This window comes from Lacerta agilis, chromosome 14 (assembly GCF_009819535.1).
Source record: "Lacerta agilis isolate rLacAgi1 chromosome 14, rLacAgi1.pri, whole genome shotgun sequence".
Taxonomy (NCBI): Eukaryota; Metazoa; Chordata; class Lepidosauria; order Squamata; family Lacertidae; genus Lacerta; species Lacerta agilis.
Genome location: NC_046325.1, coordinates 46,414,920 through 46,428,356, shown reverse-complemented (window position 1 = coordinate 46,428,356; position 13,437 = coordinate 46,414,920). Strand labels below are relative to the sequence as shown.

Sequence of the window (13,437 nt, the reverse complement as noted above, 5' to 3'; positions counted from 1 at the left end):
TGGTGTTTTTTCAGAGACCTTGTCACTAAAATCAGTCTCAGGAAAGTTTGAGGTCTTGGCCAGTTCACCATTGTTGAATCTTTCTGCAAAGGCCTTGACGCTGCCCTGGTTGTCCAAATTCCCAATCTCCATTCTTTTGACACTTTCGTCTTTGGCTTGTTTGGTAGCCTTCAGAACTGAGATCCTGCTGGCCAGGCTAGTGATAGAGTCTTCACTTGCCTCCACCATCTCCTTTTCCTCTTCCTTCTCCTCCAGCTCTTTATCTTCTTCATCCTTGGGCTTCTTGTTATGGGCATACAACATGTCCAACATGAACCTCTTGTTATTGAGATATGTTGCTGCACTGATCATTCACACCAACATCTTGAATGGTCTGTAACCATGGACCTGAAACCACACATTGAACGGAACTGGGTCAGAGGTTGTTCAAATAACAATAACAAAAATTTTATTATTTATACCCCGCCCATCTGGCAGGGTTTCCCCAGCCACTCTGGGCGGCATTAAATTTTTCCCAATACAGGGTTGCCTTCAGATGTCTTTTAAAAGTCAAGACAGTTGTTCATTTCCTTGACATCTGATGGGAGGGCGTTCCACAGGGCGGGCACCAATACCGAGAAGGCCCTCTGCCTGTTCATAAATACATGTACAACAACATATGAAACTTGGAATGAATGGGGCTGTCTGGGAGAGTTAGTAATAAAACAGCATATTCCTAGGTCCTACATAATCTGGGTTTTGGGAAATCTTTCAGGTGAAAGCTTAGTTAAGGAGCGAAAAAGAGAAAACTATGTATTTGACATTCCTTTTTTGCTTTCATTAACAAAACTAAACTAAGCATATATAATTCCAGTAGCTTTGAATCTTTTGATTTCTCCCCAGATTTTCAATGGCCAACGTGTTGTTCTAAACATACTGCCATGGTAACTGTTCTGCGCGTAGGTAAAAGGTAAAGGTAAAGGACCCCTGGGCAGTTACGTCCAGTCAAAGGCGACTATGGGGTTGTGGCGCTCATCTTGCTTTCAGGCCGAGGGAGCCGGCCTTTGTCCACAGACAGCTTTCCGGGTCATGTGGCCAGCAGGACTAAACCGCTTCTGGCGCAAAGGAACACTGTGACGGAAACCAGAGTGCATGGAATCACCATTTACCTTCCTGCCGCAGTGGTACCTATTTATCTACTTGCACTGTCTTGTTTTGAACTGCTAGGTTGGCAGGAGTTGGGACAGAGCAACAGAAGCTCACCCCGTTGCGGGGATTTGAACTGCCGACCTTCTGATCAGCAAGCCCAAGAGGCTCAGTGGTTTAGACCACAGCGCCACCCGTGTCCACACATGTTGTTCTAAACATACTGCCACGGTAACTGTTCTGCGCATAGTAAACATCATCACCTGGATGATAACTGAAAACCGATTGGTATCTTACACTCAACGATTCTGGACATTGGTGAAGTTATTGAAAAAGCAAGGAAACACATTTGAAGTCTGGTTTTCTCAGCTGGATGACAATTTCAGGCCAGAGTCCTAGGGAGGGCAGGCATGATGGTGCAAAGAGGAGCCCTGTTGATTGAGGCAAAGGCAAGTAGATGGTGTGCTGCCGCTGGCAGGAGCCATCAGAAGACCTTGAAATGGGAGGGTGCGCCAGAGACTTTGGATCTGCAGGATCCAAAGCCCACAGGGCCTCTGCTGCTTGGGGCCCTCTGCTGCTCTCGCTTCTGCCCTGCTTCAGATGCAGTGGTGCATGTGCTGCTGCGTGCCTGTCCGCTCTTCAGTACAATTGCTCTGCCCTATGGCTTGCATTACTGGTGACAACCCCACAAACTGGATTGTTCCTTCTGTTCTGTTGCGTAACAAACTACTGAACTGTGTGTTGCAAACGTAACTGATTTCATAACTTCACTAAAGGCTATCTGAATATAGTGAACAAACACTGGCCTGTTCCACTTTTAACTCTGCAATAATCTAGGAAACTCAGGTGTTCTCCTGCACACATCTAGACATAGGTGGTGACGAAGGAAAAAAATCAATAATGTAAGGTTGCTCTCATCTTGTTCTTCAAGAATGGTTACGTACATTCACAGAATTGTTGGCCTACCCCACATATCCAGATAGTTCCTTGCAATTTATTAATCTGGAAATTGGTACCTGGTCCAAACGCACCACTTAGCCTGCTGGCCAAACTCTGGGAAGCTTCCTGACTTAAAAAGCCAAATTTTATGCAGACTCCCTCTATAATCTCTTTGCCTAAGTCCTAGACTCCAGGTCAATGCACTTTAGCTAATGGGTTTTCTTACTGGTTCCCCCGATTAAAAGCAGTTAAAGTCTGTGCCAGTTACCGCGGATATCACTGACCCCACTCTTCGGAGACTTTACTATGGCTCGGTTCCAAACAATACCTACAGCATACCTGGCCGGCAGATTTGCCAGAACCCCATTAGAGCACCCTGTGCCCTTGCTCCATTGAGCTCAAGAGGAGCTTTACATTACTTCTTTCATTGTCCTCTTTACTCGAGCTTTAGAGTGGGATTCAGCAAACTATACCCAACTCAATAAGTAACCCTGAAGATCGTGTAAATTTATTAGTTGATGCCAATCCTCAGATTTCTCATGTGGCAGCGGTTTATGTGATGAAGGCCATGAAAGCCAGGGAAAAGATTTTTGGTTGACCAGGATAAGGTCCCTTTTTGTCCATAATCTGTCTATATTGTACCTTTTTATCTGACGAAGCCATTGTTAAGGTTACATGTAACAAATTTAACATTATTATGTAGATATATCTGTAAAGGCTTAGTCCTCACAATAAACTTTATTATTAAAATGGGATTTCACTATGCCAGTGCAATGAGGTTCGCTGTGATGCCAACGCTATACAGCCAATTAGATTAAGCTACATGAAGTAGTAAGGGCAACACTTTGTGCCCTCAATCGGGAAATTTCTAGGTAAAATAGATGGGGTACTAACAGGCAGTATAAAAAGCAGGGGAAGGTCTGGGGGAGAGCTTTCACGACATTTCATCTTCCCCAAAGCAGACATTTCAGGTAAAACAGCTTGCTTGAGAATTTCTAGCTCAGCTGTACTCAAAACACCCATTTGTGTTCATGAAACCCCAAAAGATCCCCATTATGGGCATTAGCTCCTTTTTCTTTAGATTCGGTTTATTGAAATGTCCGAATACTTTACAAACTGAGGAGGCACAGAGGAAATTGAGTGTGTTCCCGGAAGGATCTGGTAAAAAGAAAAGTCTCAGGACTTCCCCAAAGGGAACGAAAGCCTCAAAACAGCTCAGAAGGGAAGCCTCTTACCAAGTACAATGGTACCTCGGTTTACGGACTTAATCCATTCCGGAAATCCGTTGTTAAACCAAAACTGTTCTTAAACTGTGCGCTTTCCCTATGAGGCTTCCCGTTGCTGGTGCCCTTCCACTGTTCGGCTTCTGTTCTTAGACAGAGGTAAAGTTCGCAAACTGGGACACTACTTCCAGTTTTGCGGAGTTCGTAAACCGAATAGTTCGTAAACAGGGCTGTTCTTAAACTGAGGTACCACTGCATTTGTTCTTACAACAATAGTGATGCGAACATCTTGCTCCCCTTTGCGGCTCTCCCCAAAACACTGAGAGGGAGCCCCTAGTTTTCGGCCTGCTAACAAGCTGGTGCAGGGTGAGCGCATTTCAATTCGTTTACAACTCAAGATTAATTTGCACCCAGCTCCCTTTCATCTCTTCATTAAAATGATCAAATCCCTTTCTAGAACCTCTCCTCTTGCGCTCTTGTAAATGTCTTCTTTAGTATTCTCAGTAGCGTCTGCTAAAAGTGACAAAATCATGCCAATCTGTTTTAATCCTTTCCCAGAACTGAAGTAAGCAAAAGACAAGCAGGAAATAAGAGTTAGAAAATTCTCTTACAATGGCCTTGCAAAACCAAGGCGCCATCTCATTTTCCTTATTCCAGGGTTGGGAAACCTTGGGCTCCTGGGCCAGATCTGGGTGACCATGAACTTCCTCCCATTGCCTGTCCTTGATTTTAGAAAGGTCAGACCCATGAAAAACATAGCACAAATATGAAAACCTGCATGAGATGCAGATGTGGAACAACTCTACTATTTCATCCCTCTCATACATTCAGATCCTTACAAAAGTACAGAAAAATGAAACCTTAATATAACATCCTTGGGTATGTGTCAAGAAAGAAACAGCCCTTTAAAAAGGCCAGTAACTTAATCATAGTCCAGGACTTTTGTAAGAGGGGTTTGGACACTAGAGTCCAAAATGTGATTTTCATTTTCTTGCATAGCTTCTAGAGAGTGAAATATTTTCTTCCCCATATACCTCTTGGGCTGCATATGCTGCATGCTGAAAACATTAAAACAGAAGTGCCTGCCAAGGTTACACACATTCTACCCTGAGAAAAGTGGAAATCTGCACCTAATTACTGCAGCCCCATAAAAGTGAATGCGAATATCCGATTATCTGATAAAAGAAGGATAGCAGAGAAAACAAGGAGAGGCATCTTGCCTATCTCCTTAGAAAGGTTAATGAGAAGCAAAGCCATCTGTGATTATGATTTCACTCTGAACCTGCTAAGAGTGACCACTAGGGATGGAAGAAGCATCGTGTGGACAAAAGCCCTCCAAATATAGCAATAAGTTGTCAAACAGTTATTGCAGAGTTGTCATTTTAAGGAAAAAAGGGGAGTTTGATGCACAAGATGTTCTGTATTAAGTTAATAACATGGAATCAGGAGAGATATACGATAGCCAGGAAGGTAGCAACTGAGCAGGGAACAATGATGAACCCTACCCCAGCGCCATATGCAAAAGCGAACCAATCTCTGAGCTTTTCAGTCGGAAGCCACATGCAATTATAAGCCAGGTGTCTGTGATTTAAAGTGGGGAACGGTGAACTGCCATGCTGGGATCTGAAGTAATACGTGAACGGATAATTCAGAAAAAACCTTTGCTTCTGAAAATGGCAAAACGTCTTTGGCAGACAAGTGTCCCAAACATGCAGCATCACATTTCAGCAAGGAAGGGAATAGCAGGGAAGGTTTTGCACAAGTCTAGACCCTCTCCTAAAGGCGAACCTAAAGGGAGTCTTGAAATGTGAAAAAATGGCTGCTTTTGCAACAAGATTCTAACTAGCAAGGAAACTTTAAACATACTATCCCCATGGAATAATGTCTTTCAAAGTTCTGATTCTTCTGTGAGTCTGCGCAGAAAACCTCTACTGAACCCTCCGCCCAAAATATCTAGGAACTGGGGCTTTAAATGGAGGACATACCAGTAAACGAAAACAGATCAATTACTTCTCTTACAACAAATGTTAAAATGAAGCTGCTGTTTCAAAATTACAAAAAAGGTCAACTGTTATGGAGAAAATACTTCACTTTACCAGTTTCATTGTCACTGGCCAACTTTTCCTCCCTTTCCTCCCTCTCTAAAGTGCTGCTTGCTGAGGATATGCTGGATGCGGAACAATTGTCTTTTTTCATTCACTTCTTCATTCTGCCTCTCTTTTTCACTTAGTATTGCACCTTCTTCTGCCTCTTGCTCCACTCCGCTTTCTGGCTCCACCTCTGCAACCTCTACTTCTTGGGGTGTTTCTGCCCCCTGCTCCAAGTCTGCCTCATCTTCCTGCTCTGTTTTTGTTTCTGCCTCTGGCTCAGGTTCTGGTTCGCATTCAGGTTCACTGGCACTCACTGGTGAAAGAACAATGGAGAGAGATTCACTTAAAAACAGTGTTTCGTGCTTCGCACAGTCAAGCGAGTCCCATCAGCCTTCATTTCTCCAAGTGAGTGAAAAGAGAAAGGGGTCGGTGGCTGCTTTTAAGAAATGGTTGAGCATGGCATTCGCAAGGCAGAGCTCATGTGCAGCACTTGAAGAAGGGTCCTGCTCATGAGACACACTGGAAATCTGCCATTTCCTGCTTGAATAAAGTTTGGTCAAACTTTAAGGCATTTATAAGTGTGTGTGTGTGTGTGGTAAAATTTCAACAATATAGGTACAATATTTAATAATCCCATCTACACTGGGTGCTAAAACAAATGATTCTCTCTCTCTTTAAAAGCAAGGAGCAACAGGGAGAAAAAAAGGACAAGATCATTTTTGGTCGCTGTATGCTCTGTTGTTGAAAACATGCTTAAGAGTGACTGATTTTATCTGTTTACACATAGAAAGGTACACATGTGTTAGTTTTATTAGAGCAGCACAGCTTGGAAAGGGCAGTGCCATGCACTGAGTTGACAGCAAGCATATGTTTCCTCGTGGCAATTTATTTCGGAATAGTAAAACACTGGCTTGGCATCTGGCACAAATCTAGCTTCTAGCTGTTTGGCAAGTGGCATAAATTTGTCTCTTAGCTGGCATCTGACACATATTGTGGATTATGCAGTTGATTTCCTCCACCTCATTTGATCACTGACAGAGTGAAATGAGTCATCATTTTCAGCTAAACCAGGATTTTCACATGCGAGATTTCTATATTGTACTGTAAAGAAACTAGAAGGCACCCACAGGTATTCAGTCAAGCAGCTCACAGTTCTCAAAGACAGAATGACCATGCAGAAGTGACAGCAAAGTGAATATGTATGTTAATTTTGTGTAGTTGTGAAATCACCTCTTGGCTAAACTATGACACAGTTCTAGATTTTTCCTTTGACCAGCCTGGCAATTCTACTTTTGCAGTGTACGCAGTGTCAGAACGGAGACTGCAATGATCTTTTCTTTTCTGATGAGAATTCAGACGACTCAGAAAGGATGAGAAAAGGAAAGGGAGTCCAACCTAAACAGTGTAACTTTATAGTGGAAAAATGGGGACCATCTGAAAAATACAACACTAAAGAAGCGAGGTACTACAAAATTAGTTTAAGCCGTTAGTAGGCATTTGGGACACAAAGTATTAGGAAGTTCTCCTGCACAAATCCCATTGAGATGAACTAGAAGTGAGCAAGAGCACTGTTTTGAGGTTACTTGCTCAGGAGTACATTCTGATTAATTACGTCCTGAATCTCTATGCATGGGTAGGCAAACTAAGGACCGGGGCTGGATCCGGCCCGTGGATGGTCCGGGAATCAGCATGTTTTTACATGAGTAGAATGTGTTATTTAAAAGGCATCTCTGGGTTATTTGTGGGGCCTGCTGGTGTTTTTTTACATGAGTAGAATGTGTGCTTTTATTTAAAATGCATCTCTGGGTTATTTTGGGGCATAGGAATTCGTTCACCCCCCCCCCAAAATAGTCTGCCCCCCAGGTTGAGGGACAGTGGACTGGCCCCATGCTGAAATTGTTTGTTGACCCCTGCATTCTGGAGGTCAGAACATGAATTTCTAATGCCATGCAACAAAGTCTATCTTCAGATTTTTCAGTGACAACTCCTGAGTGGTGGATGACTATTAGGAAAAAATATTTTGAGATTTGACATATCTTCTTAATTTTTACCTCTCAAATGAACTGATTCATATATAGATACAGATATAGATATGAACTAGTATATCAGCAAAATTCAAGTTCACAATGTAACGGCAATGTAAATAACAATTTGAAATACAGCTGAAGCTTTTGGGACGACCCATGAAACAGAACTTGAAGCTTTTCTGATTCTAGCAAGATACACAGAAGGTAGTTCTACAGATCACGAGAGCTACATCAGTGATGGGGAACTGTTGCTCTTCAGAGGTTGTTGGATTCTAACTCCATTCATCCCTGACCATTGACCATGCTAGCTGGGCTGATGGGAGCCAGAGGTCATAACATCTGAACAGCCCATGTTCCCCATTCTAACTGCACACCTCTGATTGCTAGTATTGGTGGCAAATCTCATTTCGAGGAATTCAAATTAAAAGCCCTTTACTGAATAGCTTAGAATATGAATTCCCCAAATGAGAATTTTCCAACATTACTAGTATTTCAGGCTGACTCTAACTGAATCAGACCAGAGTTGGGTCTGACTCGAAATAGTGAGAGGTTTTATAAACTTGGGGCATTTCTTGACAGGGACAATGGGATTCAAGTTCTCTCTGCCCCCTAGAATTGAATCAGGAGGCAGAAAAATCTAGACTTCTGTCCTCTTGTGTTTCACTACCTCCACTGCATGCAGCAGGCCCAAACTTGCTAAGACCTCCGCACTAGGAATTTCACAGTCTATGAATGGACCCAAACTCTATCATAGACTACCAGATGCTGGGGACAAACAATAATGGAAAGCTATCCCCTTCATAACCTGCTTGTGAACTTCCAAAGGCAGCTGAAAGTTGGGTTACTACATAATCTTTTGTCTGACCCACCCTTCACCTACAATTCCCATCAGCCCCAGAAATCACAATTGGTGCCTAACCTGACCACGTATGGGAAGGCAGGTCAGACCCATTTAGGAGTTTCCCCATGAAAAAACTGCTAACATGTCACACAGCAGCTGTATCCAATAGGTCTGTCTATCCATTCATCCAGCTATATGGCTTAACTATAGCAAAAAATTTAAGCAGTCTACGTTTTTGTATGTCTGTTGTTAGGTATTCATCTAGATTAGTCAGTCAGACATTCTAGGAACTTCTGTCTCACATAGTTTATTTCCTTTATTTACCAAGGGTTCAGTTTACACTATTCACTAATCTGCTGGATTTCCGTAGTAAAACACTTAGTCTAGAATTGCACACCCACTTACCAGGGATTAAGCCCCAATCAACTCCATAGGACTTACATTTCAGGAGACATCTATATATGTCTCCTGCATGTATTCTCTTGCACTACTGATGAAGCACCTGCAGTTTTGATTTTGTATTCAACCATTTCCCATAAATAATGTAGGTGGCCTCTTTTAGTATGAAAATGGGGAAACAAATGGAATTTCTTTGTGCATGTCAAATATACACGTGTATATAACAACCGAAAATGTAATTTCCCCCTTATTTGGGTGAACATTTGTTTTCTAACAAGACTTCCTTCTAATGTACCAAGCCATCCCATCTTCCCTGGAGAAAATAAAGATTCCACATTACTTGCAGGGTTTTAAAAAATTATTAATTTTTAAAATATATATAGCATAAACAATCTGGCCAGATTTGTGAATTGAGTAGCCTTCAAGTTTCTCAAAATCCCATTACAGAAATGAAGCAAAGTTTTGTGAAAAGTGTGGTGGAGATACGTAATGTGCAGTACGTGAACTGAGTGAACTCTCAGTATTTGGAACATAGACTGTCTTCATGGGTAAACAAAGATTTGAGAAAGGTTGCTCCTAACTTCTCAGTGTGCTGCGCCTTTCAAAATAACAATGGAAATGTAAGTGCACCGCTCAACATTCCGACTTGTACCCTTTCTGAATCCGAAATATTCATATTCATTCAAGTGAGTAATTTTGCTGGGAAACAACAGGGTTTCGTTCCTTGTAATTATGCCTATGACAGCAGTTCCAAGGCATGGACCATCTGCATTTGGAGATCTTTACAGAGATGGATGCTTCCCTTAACGATTAAAGCATTTGCTGTCTTTATCTCATTCATCTGTGCAAATTTCCACAACGTTGCTCATTTGCGTCAGGTCCTCCTCTGGAAAAAACCCTAAACACCTGCCATCTGCTGAAAGCAACTCCACACCTCAACCACAGAGAGTTAGCCTATGCACCTGTTATAAATCTATTCCCCACACATACCAAAGAGCTCCATTTTATAATGTAATGTTTGGAAGGAATCCCAGAGACATATGCGAAAATAATCATCATAAAAGAGATAGCTGCTCTCCATGCAGTGATTTGAAAAATCCTAATGGTAGGGGAAATGAGGTGAGTTGGGTTTTTTTTTTAAAGCCTGACACTGGGTTTGAATAACTGCCATTTTGAATCAAAGTGATTTCACAGATACACAATCTTTGTAGGAACACTCCAATACTGAGAAAAAATAGAAACCATGCAAATTAAAATCAAGTTTGACAGCAGCGCACCCTAAGTCAGCATACAATATCCATTCTCCCTTCAGATGGTAGTTCTTTAACAGCATGCTTCAAGCAACAGCAGCCAATAAAGCCAAGGAGCTCAAGTCATAGTGGCATCATCAAGTCAAAGTACACGAAGGGCTGTCAGATACAGCTGGGAGCAGTTTTGTCCTGGGTAGCACCAGAGGGTAGGACTTGAACCAATGAGCTCAAATTACAAGGAAAAGAATTTAGACTGAAAGCTTGGAAGATCTTGTGGGTGGTACAAACTGCTCAACAGTCTGCCTCAAGAGGCAGTAGACTCTCCTTTGTCAGAGATTTTAAAGTAGCGATTGGATGGCTACCTGTTGTAGTGGATTTCCCGAATCAGCGGGGGAAGACCTTTAATGTACCAACTCTATGATACTATGATAGTGAGAACTGGCATTCAGCATGCACCAGCCCCAGAAATAGTCATGCATCATAACAGATAAAGTATTTGAGGATTTGAGTCCCGTTGAGGAAGAAGTTAACAATCTTACCTTCAAGTACAGAAGTCACATATATAGACAACGCATTCATCATCAGATTTCCAAAGAAACTACGTAAGATGCTGATCATGTGCATAAACCAGCCAAAAATAAGTATTTTTGTCCCACAGATCTCAATAGGAAAGATTTAGGCATGTGCTTTAACTCATCATTGAAATGAATGTGATTCAACAGTGATTAACTTGGGCTAGATAAATGCTTCTGATTTCTTCTTCACTTTTTACCCATTGCATTTGGTGTATTATAAACCTATTAAGAGTTCTGCTATACATCTAAGATGTATGCATGCCACCCCCACCAATAAAAACAACTTTTCATCTCTGTTTTCCCATTCACTATTGCCTTGCCACTTATTTTGGTACCAAATCTTTCAGAGATTCCTTAAGTATGATAAATAATAATAATAATAATAATAATAATAATAATAATAAGTATTCCAATTATATTTTCATCCTATCTTCCTATAAAAAATTAAAAAGATGACTAACAGTAATTTAAACCTAATACATATAAAATACAAATTCAGGAACATTGGAATTGGCATGTGTACACAGGCGTTTGCCACTTTCCTGTCACCAATTTTGAAATTCTCAAGAGTTTCAAAAGCAGCCTGGCTCTTGGGGTCAAGGGGACAAGATGTTAAAAGCCATCCAAGGTACACACATGCCCTTATTCCAAGGTGCAGTCTAGCTAAAATTAAACATTTTTATTCCCCCATGCTTAAATCTCCCATTGAAGCCAATTCATCTAACATGTTTAATTTTAGCTGGAGCACATACTTTTCACATACTTTTAGTGTTTTGACTTTGTAAGCATTGATATACCAGGATCACAACACCAAATGCAATCGGTGAAATCAGAATAGCATACCAAATTTGCCATTTGTTTGTAAGGTATCAAACCTATATCTAAGAGAAAGGATTGACAGCAAAAGATATCAACATTTTATGAAAGTGCGATACCTTGAAATCTATATTGATGTATCTGCTTTAAGAACTGAGAAGCGATTAAGAGATGCCAATTTCCCCTTCAGAGTTCATTGGCACTTACCTTCTGAGATCTGAGATGCCCTGCGAGTTGTCACAGGGGACTTTGGCTCCTCCTGAGAATCTGTTGAAGTGGGGCTAGCAGATGTCGGAATGGGAGAGGCTGGGACTGAAGAAGAGCCCAAGTTCAAGGACAAGTCACTCTTGCCCCTACATAAACTCCGACTTCTCAGCTCCTTCTCGTACTCTTCAGCTGCCAATTTCTCCAAGTATTTGTATCTGGAAGTCAAATTCCAAAGGGATTTCGTAAAGAAGGAGAAAACGGTTGCTGATGCTTGTTTACAGCTGAAGCACCTGTGAGGAAAGTTCTGACTTCCTGACACATGAGGTACACGGCAAAACTGACTGCTGGGCTAAACTTTGGGGGGACAGGATGGAAGGCACCAGAGCAGGGGGGGGGGGACAAAAAAACAAGCAAAACCCAGCGACGTTTATAGTGCTGCTGTCAAACAAAAGGATAATTTTAAGCAGTCCTCAGATGCTGCACTCTGAAGAAAATTGTCTTCTTCCCCATGGAAACATTTACAAGCTCTTCCCTTTTCCTTCACAAAAATGTTTCTCAGATCCCCAAATGATAAAAGACCCAGTCCCAGTCTTGCTGGAGAGAGAAGGGAGGAAATTTTAGTGCCTCACAGGAAAATAGATCTTGCAGAAAATAATACCACTTGCAAATGTTTGGACTAAAAACTGTCTGAGTCTCTGAACCTGCTTCTATTAGCTCCAAGAGCAGTGCACTGGAATTCACTTGTTCTCTCGAGCGTCTACAATGGAAACTTTTTTTTTAATTCTAAAAGATTTCTCAGCCGGACTCAAGACATTCAATAGCTTGGATATGACGTCACATATAGTTTATTCATCAAAGTCAGTTGAAAAGAACAAAGATACATCTGTTTTGCATTTTAGGCAGGCAAGACTTGCTAACTGTTTATTAAGACCAGCTACCAATCATATTCTCCATACAATTCTTTATATGTTCAGACCAAAATAGCTTCGGAATATGCATATCTTCCAGATGTCTGCTAATTTTATCCACCATTATTTGCCCGTGGAGTACATTAATGAACGCAGATGTAAAAGTAGGCTCCTGACTTGGTTTGTGCTACTCAGAAGTGAACTGCTCACAAAGGTGAATCGAGACTAACTTCCTGCATCCCTGACTCTGTGTTTGGCTTCCAATATCTGACTGCACTAAGCATTTCATAACAATACAAAATGGGGCAAGATAGAGATCTTACTTCTGTACAATGCTGCATTGTTCCCCAGATTCCCACCATCTTTTCCCTTAATCAAAATTGGAAGCATGCTTCAATTTTACACCTGAATGGTTTATAGCGTGGAAGAGTAAAAGTTACCTGGCTCAGAGGACCTCACCTCCTGTGTGTCACTGTTTGAAAGAGGTACACACTGACAAGAGACTAATGCAGAAATGCAAATGCAATGGGAAGCCTCCCCTGAGTGTGGGTGATTCTGCTGCATCTTGCATTAAGAGGGATTGAATGATCCAATCGCGCCTAATGCAGAGATGGAGTAGATTGCCAGATCTCAGCGGAAGCTGACTGCAAAGCAAGATGAGTGAATCATGCAGATGCACAGCATGCGGTCTCCTCCTTGGGGTGGATGCTTTTAGGAGTCAGTATAAACAAGGAAAGGTTGCGCTAGTGAACATTACACCCAGTAAGAATGAGGCTGCCTCGCCGCCACCCCCGGAAAATAACAGTGTCTGTTATTCAGTAAATACTAAATTACGTATATAGTCAATACATGGGTACACATGTAGTTTCAAGTGCACAGCCATTACAGATACGAAGATATCTTTCATAAATATTATGCCACATGCAGTGTTGCAGGAGCTGGTTTCAAGGGTGTGCAAAACCACTTTCAGTAACATAGTCCAGTGTTTTTCAACCTTTTTTGGGCAAAGGCACACTTGTTTCATGAAAAAAATCACG

The 13,437-nt window shown here is 41.7% G+C and overlaps 1 protein-coding gene across 1 annotated transcript in view; it reads right to left on the bottom strand.

The window, feature by feature from the left end:
• FHOD3 (formin homology 2 domain containing 3) overlaps positions 1 to 13,437 on the bottom strand; it is a 270,953-nt gene that overhangs the window by 42,367 nt on the left and 215,149 nt on the right. Inside the window, 5 exon segments of the mRNA XM_033169563.1 lie at positions 2 to 330; positions 332 to 387; positions 5,384 to 5,477; positions 5,479 to 5,690; positions 11,493 to 11,707. Of these exon segments, the coding sequence (XP_033025454.1) occupies positions 2 to 330; positions 332 to 387; positions 5,384 to 5,477; positions 5,479 to 5,690; positions 11,493 to 11,707 (906 nt within the window).